Source organism: Salmo trutta, chromosome 32, assembly GCF_901001165.1.
Source record: "Salmo trutta chromosome 32, fSalTru1.1, whole genome shotgun sequence".
Lineage (NCBI taxonomy): Eukaryota > Metazoa > Chordata > Actinopteri > Salmoniformes > Salmonidae > Salmo > Salmo trutta.
Window position 1 is genome coordinate 22,776,967 of NC_042988.1, and position 21,286 is coordinate 22,798,252.

At 41.8% G+C, this 21,286-nt stretch overlaps 2 protein-coding genes and 1 long non-coding RNA gene across 7 annotated transcripts in view; all 3 read right to left on the reverse strand.

Annotated features, from left to right (window-relative positions):
- The window catches only part of LOC115171433 (forkhead box protein K2), a 29,763-nt gene extending 28,669 nt beyond the window's left edge, over window positions 1-1,094 (reverse strand). For both annotated transcript variants that reach the window (XM_029728243.1, XM_029728242.1), the window contains exon 1: window positions 598-1,094. In XM_029728243.1, coding sequence (XP_029584103.1) covers window positions 598-890 — 293 coding nt within the window. In that variant the 5' untranslated portion in view covers window positions 891-1,094. The remainder of the gene's footprint in view (window positions 1-597) is intronic.
- A 12,388-nt stretch (window positions 1,095-13,482) lies between these two features.
- On the reverse strand, window positions 13,483-17,431 carry LOC115171434 (uncharacterized). Of its 2 annotated transcripts, none has more exons than XR_003871192.1 (2): window positions 16,226-17,431; window positions 13,483-15,821 (listed from the first exon to the last, which is right to left on the reverse strand). It is a non-coding gene; the product is annotated as an uncharacterized LOC115171434 (long non-coding RNA). The 2 variants fall into 2 exon arrangements; XR_003871193.1 differs by having other exon boundaries at window positions 16,251-17,430.
- Window positions 17,432-17,733: 302 nt separating this feature from the next.
- Window positions 17,734-21,039, reverse strand: LOC115171435 (phosphoinositide-interacting protein-like). Of its 3 annotated transcripts, XM_029728245.1 has the most exons (3): window positions 20,841-21,039; window positions 19,308-19,780; window positions 17,734-18,696 (listed from the first exon to the last, which is right to left on the reverse strand). In XM_029728245.1, exon 3 carries the CDS (start codon window positions 18,669-18,671, stop codon window positions 18,267-18,269), a length of 405 nt encoding a protein of 134 aa, XP_029584105.1. In that variant the 5' UTR covers window positions 18,672-18,696; window positions 19,308-19,780; window positions 20,841-21,039; the 3' UTR covers window positions 17,734-18,266. The 3 variants fall into 3 exon arrangements, with proteins under 3 accessions (XP_029584105.1, XP_029584104.1, XP_029584106.1); XM_029728244.1 differs by lacking the exon at window positions 20,841-21,039 and having other exon boundaries at window positions 19,308-19,877; XM_029728246.1 differs by lacking the exon at window positions 20,841-21,039 and having other exon boundaries at window positions 17,734-18,775; window positions 19,308-19,877.
- Window positions 21,040-21,286: the final 247 nt, after the last annotated feature.

Genomic DNA, 21,286 nt, shown 5'->3' on the forward strand with positions numbered 1-21,286 from the left:
TTTGTGAATGGAGCAAACTGAACCAAAACATCCATCTTCCGAGTTGTGCAAAGCTGACCCGTAATGACCCGTATCAGAAATGTTCAATTGAGTGATGGCCTAGTGTGGCACATCACACATGTTATAAAGATACAGGCCTAGAAGCAACGTAGCCATCCACAAACTTAAATATAAACAAAACATCGATCATATCCATCTGACTAACAAAACACTTGCACAGAACTATATGACATTGTTTACCTGTATGACCAAGTACACAGCTAGCTAGTTACAATAATAACCCTCTATGCGATAACAAATCAACTGAAAGCTGGCCGAGAGACAGTGTGCTATATAATCAAGTTCGAATATCGCTAGCTACATATGGCTGTCTTAATTCAGAAGACATTTTATAACAATGGGAGGGCAGTTCATAACATGTAGCTACTAGTATCTGACAAACACTGTCTAGCTGACGTTAATTAGCTAGCAAAGATGAACCTACATGGCAAACACTACCCCTTAGTCTTGCTGCAACAGCACGTGCTTTGTGGTAATTCAAAACAAAGATAAGATAGCTAGCTAGTTATTATAAACACAGATACATGTTGGACTTACATTCGTGGTAGTTGTAGAGGAGGGGCACCCCGCCTGAGGAACACTCCATCCACGAACACCCCATTTTTGCCGAGGCATCGCAAGTAGAAGTCTCCACCACCAGTGCTATCGTCACTAACAGTGAATATTTCGAGATGTCTTCGAGAAATAAAACTGGAATGACCCATGCTCACATCCACGGAGCCCTGAGACGAGTTCCTCCCGATAGTCACCGAGCGCTTTTTCATCAAGTATTCGAATTCACGGCCCTCAAGCCGGGCAACCGGCCCAGACGACCCGCTTAACACCGCCATTTTACAGGATAAAGGGTATATTTGACAAATGCTTATTTAAAAAAAACACCGATAAGGAGATGCCCGTGTAGGTATTTTAAATGCCGTCGCAAATTGTCTAATCAAAAAAAGAAGGGGGCATCAAATTTAACACAAAAATTTAAGGGAACGTGCCAGACCAGGGACAGCGGCTCCAACCCAGCGCCGCGACACAGAGAGAAAGGGTAGGAGAACGCTCCAACCAAACAACACAACATGTGGATATACCACGATTGACAATCAAATAACCCAATAAAAAATGAACAGGCACTTGACGCTACAAAGAGAAGACCAATCAGACACAAGGAACAGCTGATGATTGACTCAAGGTTGGTTGAACTGTAGCGTACGCGCATTGTGCTGTCAATAATTACCACATACAGAAAGTCAAAATTGGCTATATCTTAAAAATTAATGAAAACAAAAATGTGATTTTTGGTCTTAATTTAAGGTTACGGTTAGGCATACGGTTAACAGTGCGGTTAGGTTTAAAATCACACTTAAAAAATATAAATTGTAGAAATAGGCGGGGCTTATGACTTTGTGGCTGTGGTATGTAGTGACGACCGGTATTTGGCGAGATGTAAGTCCCGGCACTATCGTTTAACAAAAAAAAGTCAAACGATGCCATTGCCAAGATGACAACGATTTCATGCTTTATGTGTGTTCTATTTTTTAGCATAGAATTGGATTATTCGTAAAACAACATTTATGTTGATGATGACGTTGTGATTTTGCACTGCATGCTTACATATTCAAAGCAACATGTCCCATATAACCAAAAGTATGAACACGCTTGACAGTTTGGATGAACAAATTGCCAATCGGAAGAATGGCTGGTATAGGCCGAGAATAAAGACAGACAATTTCCACAATAGTCACCATCCAACGCCTATACATTATGATCCACCACCAGGACTACTACGGATTCCATGCCTGGTATTGGATAGGACACCGTTTGCAGCAGCTTGCCGGTTTGTGTTATGGTACCCAGAATGCCCTGAGACCCCTCTCGTAAATTATAGAGGTCATAGTAGTCTGAGAGCTTTAACATTATTTTAGAAACATTCATTACGAAAATACAGTATATCATTCCGACCCAAACACCAGGTACTGGACCGAATGCTCGTTTATTTTACTGCAATAACCAACGTCTTTTGGGACTCGCTGTGGCCTTGCAGCATGGAAACATGTGCGTTTCACGATGACGTCACCAATTGGAATCAATGCCCCTCCCAGTCCATGGTTGTTTGTAAACAGAGTATGGTGGTGGAGGGGAGGGTGAAGACCTCAACACCTCTTTGCAAAAAGACCATGATCACACCTCTAGTGACAAGAACTGATAGTGGCATTGATTTGAACAGGGTATGCCAGTATGGCTGTGGATTGCAAAGCTACCTTGTCCGTTCACCAGTCCAAATGAGACAAATATATTTTTCATGAAGCATCAGCTTACATCAGAAATAATGTTTGATTTGTCAGACAACCCTACACACAATTTCTTGGCTCTTTGTACAAATTAATGGAGGGGGATAATAATTTGTTTATACAGGTCATCTACAAGACCCTGCTAGGTAAAGTCCCCCCTTATCTCCGCTCACTGGTCACCATAGCAGCACCCACCTGTAGCACGCGCTCCAGCAGGTATATCTCTCTGGTCACCCCTAAAGCCAACTCCTCCTTTGGTCGTCTCTCCTTCCAGTTCTCAGCTGCCAATGATTGGAACGAACTACAAAAATCTCTAAAACTGGAAACACTTATCTCCCTCACTAGCTTTAAGCACCAGCTGTCAGAGCAGCTCACAGATCTCTGCACCTGTACATAGCCCATCTTTAATTGAGCCCAAACTACTACCTTTTCCCCTACTGTATTTATTTATTTTATTTATTTTGCTCCTTTGCACCATATTATTTATATTTTAACTTTTAACTTTCTTCAAACTACAAATCTACCATTCCAGTGTTTTTTCTTGCCATACTTTATTTACTTTGCCACCATGGCATTTTTTTGCCTTTACCTCCATTATCTCACATCATTTGCTCACATTGTATATAGTCTTATTTTTTTTCTACTGCATCATTGATTGTATGTTGTTTTACTCCATGTGTAACTCTGTGTTTTTGTATGTTGTCGAACTGCTTTGCTTTATCTTGGCCAGGTCGCAATTGTAAATGAGAACTTGTTCTCAACTTGCCTACCTGGTTAAATAAAGGTGAAATAAAAATAAATAAAAATAAATATATATATAAACAAATTATTATCCCCCTATATATATATATATATATATATATATATATATATATATATATCTATATATATATATATATATATACTGCTCAAAAAAATAAAGGGAACACTTAAACAACACAATGTAACTCCAAGTCAATCACACTTCTGTGAAATCAAACTGTCCACTTAGGAAGTGTAACCGATGTGAAATGGCTAGTTAGTTAGCGGTGGTGCGCGCTAATAGCATTTCAATCAGTGACGTCACTCGCTCTGAGACTTGAAGTAGGGCTTCCCCTTGCGTTGCAAGGGCCGCGGCTTTTGTGGCGCGATGGGTAACGATGCTTCGGTGGGTGTCAGTTGTTGATGTGTGCAAGGGTCCCTGGTTTGAGCCCGGGTTGGGGCGAAGAGAGGGACGGAACCTACACTGTTACATTGATGCTGTTGACCCGGATCATTGGTTGCTGCGGAAAAGGAGGAGGTCAAAGGGGGGGTGAGTGTAACCGATGTGAAATGGCTAGTTAGTTAGCGGTGGTGCGCGCTAATAGCATTTCAATCAGTGACGTCACTCGCTCTGAGACTTGAAGTAGGGTTTCCCCTTGCGTTGCAAGGGCCGCGGCTTTTGTGGCGCGATGGGTAACGATGCTTCGTGGGGTGTCAGTTGTTGATGTGTGCAAGGGTCCCTGGTTCGAGCCCGGGTTGGGGCGAAGAGAGGGACGGAACCTACACTGTTACAGAAGCAACACTGATTGACAAATTTCACATGCTGTTGTGCAAATGGAATAGACAACAGGTGGAAATGATTGGCAATAAGCAAGACACCCCCAATAAAGGAGTGGTTCTGCAGGTGGAGACCACAGACCAATTCTCACTTCCTATGCTTCCTGGCTGATGTTTTGGTCACTTTTGAATGCTGCCGGTGCTTTCACTCTAGTGGTAGCATGAGATGGAGGGCCCGACGTCCACAGGTAGGGGTTGTGCTTACAGCCCAACACCCCAAAGAAATGCCACCCCACACCATGACTGACCCACCGCCAAACCGGTCATGCTGGAGGATGTTGCAGGCAGCAGAACGTTCTCCACGGCGTCTCCAGACTCTGTCACGTCTGTCACATGTGCTCAATGTGACCCTGCTTTCATCTGTGAAGAGCACAGGGCGCCAGTGGCAAATTTGCCAATCTTGGTGTTCTCTGGCAAATGCCAAACGTTCTGCACGGTGTTGGGCTGTAAGCACAACCCCCACCTGTGGACATCGGGCCCTCATGCCACCCTCATGGAGTCTGTTTCTGACCGTTTGAGCAGACACATGCACATTTGTGGCCTGCTGGAGGTCATTTTGCAGGGCTCTGGCAGTGCTCCTCCTGCTCCTCCTTGCACAAAGGTGGAGGTAGCGGTCCTGCTGCTGGGTTGTTGCCCTCCTACGGCCTCCTCCACGTCTCCTGATGTACTGGCCTGTCTCCTGGTAGCGACTCCATGCTCTGGACACTACGCTGACAGACACAGCAAACCTTCTTGCCACAGCTCGCATTGATGTGCCATCCTGGATGAGCTGCACTACCTGAGCCACTTGTGTGGGTTGTAGACTCCGTCTCATGCTACCACTAGAGCGAAAGCACCACCAGCATTCAAAAGTGACCAAAACATCAGCCAGGAAGCTTAACATATATCTTTCTTAAAGGGCATTTTACAAGATCACCATGGAACACCATACCTGGGGTCTATCTGAGTATCCTATAGTGGCTTTCCTTTCCTTATCTCTCTCATTAATTGTTCAAAACAGTGTCGATTTTAGCATGTACATCTTGGTGGGGCAAACTCCCAAATTAGTTTTTAGATACAGGTCAGCAAAGCCACTACACAACACTAAACAATACATTAATTGCATTATAATGATGACAAACGGTGCCCACAAACTCTTTTCAGCACCATGGAGTGAATCCTTAACACTGCTACACCTGGCTATCAGCAGAGACTTGTCTGGCAGCAAAACAGCTCATTCAGCCTCATTTACTGCCTTTTTAAAAGACATAGCTGATATGACTGACTTCTTCAAACAAATGTGGTTTCTACTGACAATTGAGATGTACAAACATAAAGGGACGACGAGTGGATAAGAGGCAATCCTTAATTTCCATTAAGACATTAATGAGCGAGCTAGGGCGGACGTAGTCAATATAACTATTTGTTCAGTACTTTTGAAATGTACAGCAACAGAATTCAGAACATGGGCTGTTCTTACAGTATTCTCCCTGTACGCCAAGTCAGAACCGTAGGCTAAGTTATGAGGGGGAAATTGACCAAATTATTACAGTGAGGCACATGGGCTACTAACATCTTACTACACAACATATTTATGCAGCAGCATACAACATATTTTTGGACTCACCTTGTTGTGCTGTGCTTACTTGAAAAGGAAGGTGGCGCTGCAGTCCTTGTGGGAAAATCTTGTCTTGCATTGTAGTGGAGGACCTGTTGGACTGTTTATTCTTAGTGTTTTCTTAGCACTATGCCAGGTGCTTGTAAGGGCACAGATGACATACCGCTAGGATTCCAGTTGAGGTCTTTTAATGACACTGATTCACATAGAGCAGGAACGGCACAGCACAGTGTATGGGAATAGAAAAACTAGAACATAGAAATAGAAAAACTAGAACTTAAACATATAAAAACACAAAACACGCCCTGACCTACTTTACTAAAGAAAATGACATCTTACTAGGGTCAGGACGTGACACGGAGCTTGTTTTTTCCCCAAGAGTTACCAGTTGTCTTGAACTCACTGAAGTCTGAGATTACCCAGTTCCGAGTTTCCAATTTTGAACACGACAAGATTGACAACATGGCCAATGTATTCAAACTTATCTGGCCCATGGTGTTTAATGTTTATCCTTTTAAGCTTGGAAAAGAGACCCTTAAACCCAGACTTGGACCACTCACCCACTCCACTGAATAGCAGGCTATTGATTGCTTTGCAATGCTTGCTGTTAGCCACTGATTCCTTCCAAACCACTAATTTTTGTTGTGTCATGTTTATGTCCAATGGCCGATGAGCACCAATACATTTTATATATACTTTCTCTTCATATAACAAGGATTGAAAAGGATTTGCCGGTAGATTGTCAACGTGATTCATGATGATGACTGCTTGTATAGCTTGCTAGCTAAGATTTTGAAAGTATGATGTTGACATGATATCAGGAATCAAGGTAAGACCCAAGTGCAGACCGTGTGAAGTAACAATGTTTATTGTAACACCAGGGGCAGGCAATGACAGGTCAAGGCAGGCAAACTCAGGGTCAGGAAGAGTTTAGTAATCCAGAGGTGGAGCAAAGGTACCAGACGGCAGGCAGGCTCTGGGTAGGCAGAGGTCAATAATCCGGAGGTGGGACAAAGGTACAGGTCGGAAAGCAGGCTCAGGGACAGGCAGAGTGGTCAGGCTGGCGAATACAAGGTCAGGACAAGCAAGGGTCAAAAACCAGGAGGACGAGAGAAAACGAGGCAGTGAAAAAGACAGGCGCTGACAGGACAAACGCTGGTAAGCTTGACAAACTGGCAACAGACAGACAGAAACCACAGGTATAAATACACAGGGGATAATGGAGAAGACGGGTGACACCTGGAGGGGGGTGGAGACAATCACAAGGACAGGTGAAACAGATCAGGGCGTGACACATGATCAGTCCAATCAAAGCTCTGGTACATATAATGTGATTTGACGTAATTTTCTCTGTGGCCAATGTCCTTGAGCCTTCTTGGATGGGCACTTATTATGTAACTCTATGCCAGCACACAAGGGGCTTGAATTTTCATGCTCTCCCCGTAGATTTTGTGGTTACGTAGTGTCCCCATGAGTGACAGAAGACTGAGCCAATCACGGCGCAACTAGTGAACATTACCAACCCCTACGCCATGTATTTTCCGCTGACTGTTCCACCACCACTGAAGCACTGAGCTAGGCTGAAACACCTGCATTTTGGAGCTGCCTTACTCAAGAAAGCAAAAAAGAGACAATGTTTGAATGCGGCTTTATTAATTGTTTTAATTTTTTTAATATATATTTTTAGCTAAACAGGTTGGGCTCAAAACAGGTGCCCTGCCCTATGAGAGACGGTTCGTCTGTCACGTCCTGACCAGTAAAGTGGTCATTTGTCATTGTAGTATGGTCAGGGTGTGGCAGGGGGTGTTGTTTCTGTGTGTTTTGGGGTTTGTTTGTTTCCAGGGGATATGTTCTAGTTTTCTTTTTCTATGTTAATTTTTCTATGTGTGGCCGAGTATGGTTTCCAATCAGAGGCAGGTGTCTTTCGTTGTCTCTGATTGGAAGCCATACTTAGGCAGCCTGTTTTTTTCTTTGGGTTTATGGGTGGTTGCTTTCTGTATAGTCTGCGAACCTTACAGAACTGTTGATTGTCAGTTTGTGATTTTTGTTTAAGTGTTCACTCTCTTTAATAAATATACGAAGATGAGCACTATACCCGCTGCGTTATTGTCCCTTTTCATCGACGCCTATGACATCGTCACTGGTTCAGAATATAGGATAAGTGGAAGCAATATGGCAGAGACCCCCCAGGTGATTTGCTTTCCCCTGTGGCTCTTCAGATCAATGCTCTAAAGGCAAAGATAATTTGCCTCTTCCTCTCTGCTAAAGGTGAGGAATAAGGCTTAGGTCTGGTCCAAAAACAACCCCTAGCCCCATACTCCCTTAGGCACAGAATTTGTTCTTAACTGACTTGCCTAGTTAAATAAAGGTTAAATAAAATAAAAAAGTCAATGACTTATTTCCATTGAGGTCCCTAAAGTGCATGGTGCAAAAACATGACATACAGTAGATACAGACATAGAAACATTCTTACATACAATAGATACAGACATAAATACATTATTACATAGGTACAGACATTAAGATAGTTATATTGTTCAATCATCAGCTAGCTTTTGAGATTCTTTTTAAATTAAGATATGGTCGGTATGGCTTTAAGTTGTTGTGGTAGTTTGTTCCACTCCACAGCTCCATATATAGAAAGGTATTCTTACGTATAGACTCTTATGTTTTAAACAATATCAGAGGCTCTGGGTTAAGAACAATTCTTACATGCTTGTTTTGGCTGGTCTGTAGCTTATTCTTTAGATGTTTATGGATGTGAACCGTTATGTGTATGCATAATTAAGGTGACACTGAACCAGTGTACATGCCATGATATCACCAGTCAGGTACCTATCCAATTCACACCCATGGTAGCAGACCACGAGTAGCCCCCTTTGACACTTAAACCAGGGAACCTTGCAATCTTTACTCTAGAACCAAATCCGATGGATTCTGTTTTTCCAAGATGCAGAGAAAGTCTGTTATTTTACAAATGCCTAAATTCTTTATTAGCTACACAAGTGCCTAGGGGTAGGGGTGAGTGGTTGTTTCTGGGTAGACCACCACATAAACTATTCTTTGGAGATGCATACACCAATAAACTATATGAATATCCAGCTACCACTGGAGGGAGGCATGCACCTTCCTTAACAATATTCACAAGATGGGAGAACCGCAGCAGAATGCTGGTAAACTGTACCAGGGGTTTACAGGAATAATACATATCCTGGCATAATAACTGATTTGATAAATCATGTTCAGTCATTTCATAACATTATTTATGGACATGAAATGCTTTGAAGACTTATGTTACTGGTTTTGTAACATGAAAAACACGACAGTATTGCATCAGCTAGTGTTTCGCTAAAACCAGTTTGTTTTAGCAGGCCATAGAATGTGACGTGCACTCTCCATTTTAACTGTTTGTGTTCGAGTCAGAAGCCATATGAACCATATGAACAATGTGGATCATTACAACACATGTTTATTTTTCCTATATGAATCTCTTACATGCTGGCAACATACAGTAAGCAGTAACCCTTTCAATAGATTTGGCAATCATACAATCAAAATGATTTGATATTTCAGGATACAAGAGCAAATATTTGTGAAAGGATTATTCTGTTTTGTTATGGTTCATATGTAACAGCTTGTACTTATTTGTATACAAACTGCTTGTATACCAAAGAGTGATACGCAGGTGTATGAAAAGACTGCCTCACCTGTGTGAGAATATGCTTGAGTATATATTTGTGGTAGGTTGATGTACAAGCCCATAATTGTAAACATTGTGTAAAACAGGCAACATAACTCTTGCCTCACCTCTCCAACATGTCAAGGCCTTATAATATTCTGCCACTGGAGTGTGAAGTGATAATGTGCTACTGATGTTTATGACTCACGCCACCATGACAACCTAAAATCGAGCATTAGCAAGAAATCCAGGGTCCCGCGAGGCTCTGAGCAGAGTGGTTTCCATACCCCTGCTCCTGGGGAGAAGCTGCTCTAATGCCTCTCCTCCATTTCCTCTGGCCGGGGCCACAGCCAAATGGACTCATTAATAACACTCTCCATGAGGGCGTCAGAGGGAGCTAATGCTGCCCAGAGTGCTGATTATAGGGCAAGGGGAATCCCAGGGGGCGAGAGGCTGAGGATAGGCATAATGAAAACGTCCTCTCCTTAGTCAAACTTCAACTCAGAGCAAATAAAGGGAACACACATTGTATACACACATACAACAACTAACACAAGCACACATGTAATTGTTACTTGTTTGAGTTTGTCTGAATCAATATTCTGAATGTTTGTATACCGTCTATTGCGCAATATTCTGTACTTACAATAGATGCTACTATACTGAACAAAAATATAAACGCAAGATGTACCTTCCATGTTTCATGAGCTGAAATAAAAGATCCCAGAAATGTTCCATATGCACAAAAGCTTATTTCTCTCAAATTCTGTGCACAAATTAGTTAATATCCCTATTAGTGAGCATTCATCCTTTGCCAAGATAATCCATCCACCTGACAGGTGTGGCATATCAAGAAGCTGATTAAACAGCATGATCATTAGGTCAAAGATGTATAAAGTTTTGAGGGAGCGTGCAATTGGCATGCTGACTGCAAGAATGTCCACCAGAGCTATTCCCAGATAATTTTATGTTCAATTCTCTACCATAAGCCGCCTACAAAGTCGTTTTTTAGAATTTGACAGAACGTCCAACCGGCCTCACAACCACATGTAATCACTCCAGCCCAGGACCTCCATATCCGGCTTCTTCACCTGTGGGATTGTCTGAGACCAGCCACCCGGACAGTTGATTAAACTGAGGAGTATTTCTGTCTGTAATAAAACTCATTCTGATTGCCTTGGCCTGGCTCCCCAGGGAGTGGATCTGGCTCCCCAGTGGGTGGGCCTATGCCCTCCCAGGCCCACCCATGACTGCACCCCTGCCCAGTCATTTGAAATTCATAGATTAGGGCCTGATTAATTTATTTCAATTTACTGATTTCCTTATATGAACTGTGACTCAGTGAAATCGTTGAAATGTTCCATGTTGTGTTTATATTTTTGTTCAGTATAATTTTGAGGTAATAAGTTTGACTATAACACTATTTTGTATTCTCTGTCATGTCACACAAATATGATTTTATGTCACTAAAAACAGTGCCCACTAGGGTTGATATGTCCGTCAAACGATTCTGCAGTCTCCCTGCTTTATTCAGCTAGATTTCTCTGTCGCCGTCCTTTTAGAAATCCTTAGTCATTGCTGGAGTTTACTCTTTTTGTTGGTCTCTTGGTTGGGTGGATCTACTGTCACATCCTAAAGCAGAACCTACATTACTAGTTAGACTAGTTTCAGGCAGCCTCACTACTAATACACTCCCGTATGTATTTATTTAGACAGTGAAGCTAAAACTTTTAATTTGATTCTATACTCCAATATTTTGGATTAGAGATAAAATGTTTTATATGAGGCGACAGAAAATATCACCTTTTATTTTAGAGTATCTTCATACATATCTGTTTTACCGATTAGAAATGAAAACACTATGTGTCTAGTCCCCCCATTAGGAGTTGTCATTAGTACTTGGACAAATTAATGTATAGCAGGGGTCGGCAACAGGCGGCCCGTGTGCCGAAACTGGCCCACAAGTGATTTATTTTGCCCCCCAAAGTTTTTAGTTGGAAATCTGTTTAAACTAGGAAACCTGTTTCCAATTATTTCCTCAAATAAAAAGAGAGACATATGTGATCGTGTCTCAATATAACCAAGGTATGAAATGATTGTATTTGAAAATACATTCTCTTTTTGGGCTTCCTTGTAATCAATTTGAATTTTACTAATTATTATATTTATGTTTCGGCCCCCCCGACCGACAAAAATTGTCCCGCGGCTGAATCTAGTTGTCTACCCCTGACTTATAGTGTTTTACATTTAGTCAAAACTTTAGTATTTGGTCCCATATTCCTAGCACACAATGACTACATTAAGCTTGTGACTCTGCGAACTTGTTGGATCCAAATGCAGGTTGTTTTGGATGTGTTTCAGATAATGTTGTGCCCAATAGAAATGAATGGTAAGTAATGTACTGTATTGTGTCATTTTGGAGTCACTTTTATTGTAAATAAGAATATAATATGTTTTTTAAACACTTTTACATTAATGTGTATTTGTCCAAATAGTTCTGAAACCTTCAAATGGGGTAACTAGATACATAAAGTGCTTTCATTTACTAATGTATGAAAATATCCTCAAATAAAAGATGACATTCTATACTGTCGCCTCATATAACACATTTGATCCAAAAAGCTGTAGTATAAAGCCAAACTAAAAGTTTTCATTTCAATGAATAAATATGTAGGAGGGTGTACATTTAGCACTCATCTTCTTCAAATAAATCAAATTAAAATCAAATCAAATGTTATTTGTCACATACACATGGTTAGCAGATGTTAATGCGAGTGTAGCGAAATGTTTGTTCTTCTAGTTCCGACAGTGCAGTAATATCTAACAAGTAATCTAACAATTCTCCAACAACTACCTAATACACACAAATCTAAAGGGGTGAATGAGAATATGTACATGTAAGTATATGGATGAGCGATGGCTGAGCGGCATAGGCAAGGTGCAATAGATGGTATAAAATACAGTATATACATGTGATATGAGTAATGTAAGATATGTAAACATTAATAAAGTGGCATTATTTCGAGTGCATTGTATAAAGTGACTAGTGATTAATTTATTAAAGTGGCCAGTGAGTGAGTCTCAATGTAAGCCGCAGCCTCTCTGAGTTAATGATTGCTGTTTTGCAGTCTGACGGCCTTGAGATTGAAGCTGTTTTTCAGTCTCTCGGCCCCAGCTTTGATGCACTTGTACTGACCTCGCCTTCTGGATGGTAGCGGTGTGAACAGGCAGTGGCTCGGGTGGTTGATGTCCTTGATGATCTTTTTGGCCTTCCTGTGACATTGGGTGCTGTAGGTGTCCTGGAGGGCAGGTAGTTTACCCCCGGTGATGCGTTGTGCAGACCACACCACCCTCTGGAGAGCCTTGCGGTTGATGGCGGTGCAGTTGCCGTACCAGGCTGTGATACAGCCCGACAAGATGCTCTCGATTGTGCATCTGTAAAAGTTTGTCAGGTATTTGGTGACAAGCCACATTTCTTCAGCCTCCTGAGGTTGAAGAAGTACTGTTGCGCCTTCTTCACCACACTGTCTGTGTGAGTGGACCATTTCAGTTTGTCTGTGATGTGTATGCTGAGGAACTTTAAACTTTCCACCTTCTCTGCTGCTGTCCCTTCGATGCTGTTTCCTGAAGTCCACGATCATCTCCTTTGTTTTATTGACGTTGAGTGAGAGGTTGTTTTCCTGACACCACACTCCGAGTGCCCTCACCTCCTCCCTGTAGGCTGTCTCGTCGTTGTTGGTAATCAAGCCCACTACTGTTGTGTCGTCTGCAAACTTGATGATTGAGTTGGAGGCGTGCATGGCCACGCAGTCATGGGTGAACAGGAAGTACAGGAGGGGGCTGAGCACCCACCCTTGTGGGGCCCCAGTGTTGAGGGTCAGCAAAGTGGAGATGTTGTTTCCTACCTTCACCACCTGGGGGCGGCCATCAGAAAGTCCAGGACCCAATTGCACAGGGCGGGGTTGAGACCCAGGGCCTCCAGCTTGATGATGAGCTTGGAGGGTACTATGGTGTTGAATGCTAAGCTATAGTCGATGAACAGCATTCTTACATAGGTATTCCTTTTGTCCAGATGGGATAGGGCAGTGTGATGACGATTGCGTCGTCTGTGGACATGTTGGGGCGGTATGCAAACTGAAGTGGATCTAGGGTGGCCGGTAAGGTGGAGGTGATATGATCCTTGACTAGTCTCTCGAAGCACTTCATGCGTCAATGAGTCATTCAAAATGTTGAGTCTGTCACATTTTGAAGCTTCTCTTTCTGATATTATTTTTGAGGATAAAAGATAAATATTTGTTCAAATAAATGTTTATTATTTTACACATACTATGAAAGGAGTTAAACATGTGCTGATGCAGTCTTTAAGGATGGACCCAAGTGCTTTAGAGTTCATGTCCCACTTCAACCCAGCACAGATGAAATCCTGGCTGTCTGTACATGACATCTTGTCATTCTACATCATAGGTAGAATAAGGTGCATATGCCATTCTTCACTTACAACTGGAGTTGTTCCAGGGTCCAACAGGTTCCTGAACAGAGGAAAGTATATATTTTTTTTTAAACAACAGACATGTCTTCATCATTATTCATCATCATCAGAAACAGACACACACCACTTGAACTAAAGCTCAAACCTTTTTTAAAGAAAACAAGGGCCTCTGGTTCACAGTCCAATGAGAAACATGGTCAAACACCCAGAATCCAGAATTCTGTCAACTCCTTAAAGTTGTGAGGGTCAAGCTGTCAGTCTAGCGGGACCAGCCATTGGTCAGGTGGGTCACCTTTGACCATGTTTGGGTGTCACTTTGGCAACTTGAGCTCTTCGTAAGGCACTGTGAGACTCCCCAGGTACCAGAATATCCAGAAGACCAGGCTGAGGAAGATGAGCAGGGGCCCCGACAGCACAAAGAAGTCCCAGAAACTCAGAGGAGCAAAGATCCCCAGGAAAAATAGGATCAGACCGACAACGTCAAAAACCAAAGCCAGGATGAGAAAGAAAACACAGCGACCCATAGAAGAGGTATCCATAGCAGGGACATGGACGCTGTCTGGGTTCCTGTCGGCTGAGTACTTTACAAGAATGAGGAGAGGCCTTTCCAGCCACAACCTTTTTAAAACGCAAGTCGCATTCTTCTGATTTTCAGCACGCCTTCAAATTCTTCCATTGTAGGAAACAGCAGCAAAACTGGTATCCAATCACATCAACAGGTTGTACTACTCTGAATGATCCATTAAAACATAAAAGCCAAATGGTCCAACCTCATTCCTTAGCAATCCCTGACTTGCAGCAATGTAATTACAGTGCTTGAAATGGATCATCTCATTAGATAACTATTTTTTATTTTGGATGCTTATCAAGATCATTGGATGTATATTTTAAATAAATAAAAATCTAATGCACCATGCGTCTGTGTATAAAATAATAATGCATTTGATATGAAAAATATGACATCAGCATATATGTATAACATCTAACATTATGAACAGTGTGGGAAAAGATACTGTAAGTTGGGAAGATATATTTTCAGTGATTCTATCAGCAGTTTATATTTAGCCTGCAGTAGGCCTACTGGACGCATTCCACAATTATTTACTATTTCATGCTTCTTACATCATGACCGAAAGAGGAACTGCAGTGAAAAACCTCTCCCTTTAAGTACCTTGTTTGACCAGTCAGACAGTCGTGGGAGTTTGGTTTACCTCTGTGCAATACCTATTCAACTGAGGACCGCAAAGCAGAGTCAACAGGCCAGGATTAGGTAACATTAGCGTACAGACAGGCAACGCCCTGAGTACAATGACTTGATATGCACACGCTCATTATCAGTCATGTTAGACAAAACCTATATGTTGGTAAGGCAACTGAAATCTAAAGAATATTAAGAAATAAAATATAAAATAAATCACAACATTAAAAAAAAATGCAGTCTGGTGGAATATACATTTTATAAGTTTGTGCACATGAATAAAAACAAAATTGGCCTACTCATTGAACAGTTAAAAGAGTATAGCCCAAATGTCCATGTAATGTCAACATGCAGGTGAAACCAAGCTCAGTGCCCCAGTCCACACAACATTTTGTTGAGGGTTTACGGCCTGCTTTGGCAATGCAATTGTTGTGGCACAGACAAACCTGCCTGACTACTGTTTTTATGTAGTGTCAACAATTGTAAATGCAGGTGATTGCATTTCTGGGTCTGGCTTGGAGAGAGTCTGTGTTCAATTACCTGCCGTTCAGACAGGGGCCTCTAGGATTTCCGTCTGAGACTATTCTAGAAAATGGCTACGATGGACCTTAACATGTCGATATGTTTATATGACAAAATATAGCCTTTCCACATAATATTGATCCTAGAACATAAAAAGTTCACATAACATCACATGGCGATTATATTAATAATTGATATATAAATAAAAAACAAAAACAATATAATATGCATTCAGAGCAATATCTACAGTAGGCCTATATCCCTAGGACTATGGGTCATTTCACCCCATAATGATGAGTCTTTGTTGTCAAGAACTGATGTCCAGACCAGCACTGATTAATGTCCTGAATTGTCAGTAGTCCCATTCCGTGAAGTGTACAGTGTTGAAGGTAGTCTTGGGATCAGAAAGTGCTACAGAGAACCTTGAAATTCAAATGAGAAAATACCAAATCAATAGACTGAAAACGTTTCTTCCCGAATACAGATTTATACATTTTCCAGATTATCATTTTACTTTACATTTTACAATTAGGCAATACAGTCCCCTAATTCAGGGTTTCCCAAACTCGGTCCTGCAAAACGTGCACCCGGATGGCCCCAGGACCGAGTCTGGGAACCCTTGCCCTAATATGAGTTACCTGTGGAGAAGCTAATATTGGTTACCTAGGCCTACCGGTTTTATAATGTTCTTAGAGCAAAATAGCTGAATGAGGTTAGTGTGTATATCACAGAGGACTTATTTTTCATTAGTGAAAATTAAATATAGTTTATTTTCCTGAAATTATGCACAATTTATTAGAAGCCTACATCTTATCCCAAAACGTACAATCAGAACAGCCTTTCAACATTACCCCTAGCGAGGGTCTGCACATCCACGTTCTGTTAATCTGGTGTCTGTTTCTCCTTCTCCATCGAAAAGGAGTCCAAGCTGGAGTCATAGCCGCCATTCTGATAACCGAAAGATTTTCCCCAGGTTATTCGAGAGGCGACGTGAACAGGTGAAGGCGTCACAGCTTTAACCTTGTTTTCCTCGGCATACTTTGTGGTTACATGTTCAGGTTTGCAATTTTTGGAAAGCCTCTCTGACAACTTTCTGGCCAACTGTACAAAACTCCGTTTCTTTTTCATTAAGCTTGTTCCAAAGCTGTCTTCTGAGACCTGTATATTTCCCACGTACCACATAATCCACCAAGCCAAACTTATGAAAATTATAATTGAACCACTGTAAATCAAGAAATCACCATAAAACCTGCCATCGATACGCAAATTGGCAAAAATTCCAATGAACAGGATAATGAAACCAATAACATCAAAACCAATAGCCAGACAAAATAACGGCACACACCCGCCTATGCATCTAAGGTCCATCATTGTGTCGATACACCCTGAAAATAACGGAAGGTGCGTCTATTCTGTTCCTCCTATTCTTCTCGCACCCAGAGAGCACACCTGCTGTGAGAGCCGCCCCAACGTGACGTGTCCAGAGCGAAAGGTAGACAGTACACCATTTATTTTCTTCTTCTTTAAAAAAGTCCTTTGTCACGATAGACTATAATTTAATTGATTAACAAACACATAAAATAGACAAACAAAAAGAGCTATACTTTCTTGTGGCGCACTTATTTTACAGTAGCCTAGTCACCAGAAGTGGTTGTCTCGCATATGGTGTTGTTGCTTGATGCAAATGATGCAGCTTGTGTGCAGGTCAACTCAGTTCTTTCGACGTAATGTAATTTGCCAGTCAAATGAGTATTCATCTACAAGTGAAAATACATAAGGGAATGTCGTGGAAATAATAGTCTGCCTACCCTATACATCAACAAAATCGACCACGTTGATATAATTTGCCACATTTAGACAAACCTAGTCAGTCACATACGGCATTCTGAACAGAAACAGAATTATTCTAATAGTATTTTATAGTCACTCTAAAATTGAAGTTGTGTGAAATCAAAGTTTCAGTCCAGTCACGAGAAGGACATTCAAATGCTATGAAAAGTGATGTTCTTCACTTCCCCTTGGCACTAAAAAATTTCCATTTGTTGGGCCAGTCACAAGTGTCACACTGCCCATCACAAAGTTGACATCGAACACAGTCACTGGAAGTCTATAATAGCTGTGGATGTGATGAATATAGCCTGCAACTGAAAAGAAAATGCATCCATCACCAAATGTTATTTATTTAACTAGGCAAGTCACTTATGAACAAATTCTTATTTTCAATGATGGCCTAGGAACAGTGGGTTAACTACCTTAATCAGGGGCAGAACAACAGATTTTTACCTTGTCAGCTCGGAGATTCAATCTTGCAACCTTTCGGTTACTAGTCCAACACTCTAACCAATAGGCTACCTGCCGCCCGAAATAAGCACTTATGTTATTTATTTAATTATTCATGAATCAGTAGCCTACCACAAAAACATGCTGTCAATACTCAATCCTGCTCTCATCAATGTACATGCACACATCTTTCTTCTCAATATGCTTGTCACTCATTCTAATAATTATACATAAAAGCAGTGGACTACATTTAGAATTGTGGTATTTGGCAGCATGGTCATTTTCTAGTACTTTCAAATGCCAAAGAAGCACCTGTAACTTGGTTATAATGTATACTTTGTCATGCCAATATTAAAATACTGTATACATCCGTAGTGGTGGAAGAAAATTGAATGATTCATGTCCCCCTATAAGTTAATTGTCTTTAGAGCAAACATTCATGTGAACGTGTAGCCATGCTCAGCAGGGAAGTATCGAATCCTCCATTGTGCTTTTGGGAAACGAAATGGTCTGATAACCAGACTTTGAGCCTGAGGACTCTCCAGGATCACAGCATACAAGACAGGGATACCCCGCCCGTGCCCACCTCATAATTTAAAGACTGGTTGCCTGTAGTAACTGAAGGGCTTCTTCATGGTGGGCTGCTTCCTGTTCTCCTTGGTGATGGGGATCAGCACCACGCCCACCACCAGCACCATCAGGCCAATGGATACCAGGGCCGGGCCCAGGATGTTGGTGGCCTTCCTGCAGTAGCCAGCAAAATACAGGCCACTCAGGATGAAGCCGCAGGCAAAGATGCTGCCCCCGGTGGACATGAGGTGGAATGGGAACCAGTAGATCTCACATGTGCTGCGGGCCGACTCGTTGGTCCAGAGGGACTCGCTGCGGGACAGGCTGAACACGGTGCTTTCTGTCTGGGGAGTGAGCTGCTCCTGGGACTGGGAGTGTAGGGTGCACTCCCCAAGGGGGATGTTCTCTGGTAGTCCAGGCATAGCCTTTAGCCTTATCCCTCCTCACCTGGGAGTCAGTGGAAGAAGGTGAAGGTTCAACAATGACCCATACATCCCCATCTCTTTCTGTCTATTTTCACCTGATGCTGGAATTTAGAGTGGAAGTAATTATTACCTAAAGGATAAGGGGTCCAGGTTGGAATAGATTCTACTCTAAACAATAAAATGTATACCGGTGTCATATTTTCGAAGTCTGCATTTCACATCACATTCCTTGTTGTTTCAAATAAAATGAATGTAAAAAAATGGAATAAAAATGTGAACGGCACTAGTGCGTTAGAATGCATCCATTAAGAGGAAATTGCCTCGTGCTTCTTGGACGCACCCTATTTTATCTTGGATCTCTCCTCTGTGAGTACAACATGAAGCCGATATCGTATCACCTCAGTGATACACATCAGTGTATCATATATCACTTTCACTTAATACTTCAATGTCATGATAAAGGGTCGATATAATACTATACAACAGATTGCAAATTCAAATTTCCGTCTTACTTTCCAAGCCATAAATTGAACACAGAGCATATTACCAACTTTTAGAATGTATTTGCTCTTGGCAAGTCTTGAAAAAATACAACTCAAGGCCAAAATCTAAAGAGATCAGATAACGACCTACCTTTGAGATGCTGAGTAACTTGCTGCTTGGATGTTATCCCTGCGGTGGTAACAGTATCTCAGTGATCTTAGAGACCATTCCAAAAGACAGAGAAAAAAAAAAAGAATAAAAAGCTTTGGGTGTGGATGTTTGTGGACCGCAAGCCCAGTGTGGCCAGCTGAATGCACTGCAGATAACCTCCAGAAAACAGCCCCCCCTTATGGTCTCTCCACCTCCTCAACAGACCCTTCTGACTCCTATTCATGCTAGCCCTCACAGCATCTGCCATGGCTGGTATTAAATTAGTACTGATGATGCTTCCTGCCTGGGCTAGGGGCTTGCCTTGCTGTCCCCAGAGAGCTTTCATCCAGTCTCCCAAGTATTGAGTTGAGCCTTCAGAATTCATGTGAAGATGCATGTCGTGGTTAGAGAAACCTCTTCCCCAGATCCACAGGGTAGTGTTTGTTGATCTGAATGTCTGAAAGCCTTTATAACTGACCAGAAGAGAGAGCGAGAGAGAGAAGAAATCAATGTACAGGAAGACTATTAGAGATGAGAGGGGAAAGCAGGGCAGGGCACTGGAAATGGCTGACATCACCCACCACTGTGACTTCTCAATGCCTCTGTATGGAAATCATCTAGTATTTCACATTTTATTATATTTAACCAGGAAAATACCCTTGCGGTTAGAAACCTCATTGGCAGGGGGGGCCTGGCAAGAGTTCACTAGGAAGTAGTCAGTGTGTAGACTCAACACAAGAGCATAATACCAGCGGTAAACCGTGGCTATTGGGCCTTCAGTGGGGGAAAAAAAATCTTCCAAAACATTGTACCAAACAAAACAATGAAGAAAAACAGAGCCAGCACCCCCACTAACGTTACCAGCCACAACTACCACACTGCTTACACAACCTATGGTAGCCTAACGCCATCACTATCACCAAAAACGACAACAGTGACACATCAAAGGATACGAGTTTGACAGGCTTGTGATGCTGAAAGGACAGCGACTGTAATACCGGCGCACTCCCATGTAGAAGAGCGCACTTTCTGTAAAACACATAGGCCAATAGAAAGACAGCAGTCACACACAGTTAAAGAATACGCCAGTAAGTCCCAATCATAAGAATACAAAAACATTAGGCTAAGCAATTCCAAATCTAAGTGTACAACCATTACTTCCCATTGCAAATATCGTTATCATGTTCAGCACACAAAGTTACCAGTGATCTAAAGTATAAATGCAACAATGTTTCACACACATAACACATTATTTTCAGAGAGATAGCTAACAACAAGTGAGCTGCAATTTGAAAAAAATAACAGTTCCAATCACCAGATGATGATCACTTGAAATGTTACTTCTTGTTGAAAGTTAATCTTGAAAAGGGCGACGCTAACACATTAGCGTCAACATCCTCTTCGAAAACACTTGCTACTTAAGCCGCCATCGCACACCAGCCTACAACAAAAACTAGCTAGCTTAGACCTTGGGAAAACTACTGCTCTTGAGAAGGTGGAAGTTTCCATAGGTTTCTGTAAAAATAGTCTCACCCATTACAAGTAAAAGTGTGATTGATTGATTGATTCCACGGTCACAAATTCTGCTCTAATTCAGTTGAATGGAAGATGCTTTCTATCAAGCTTCTGAGGGCCTAGCCAATAGTGACCTATTTAGCTAGATGTATCTCCTCAGAGCACCAAAGAAAAATGATCAGTGCTATCCGGGATCCTTGGGACACCCCTACTCTAAACACTAACACTAACCCTAATTGGATCATTTTTCTCCTCAGTTTTAACCCTTTCCTATCCAACACAAACTGAAGAGATTAAATAAGGATGTCATTTAAAATAATAATATAATAATATTATTGAAAGTCGAAATATAAATTAAAACAACATCCTTGGCCTTCTCTGAAGGTGTAGAAGGCATTGACATATAAAAGAACTGAAGACTGCTTCCAGAATGGACACCCTTGTTTTCAACTTAATCTACTCGT

Coding starts and splice junctions, on each gene's coding strand:
- LOC115171435 (XM_029728245.1), bottom strand. CDS start 18,671: ATGCCTGGACTACCAGAGAACATCCCCCTTGGGGAGTGCACCCTACAC.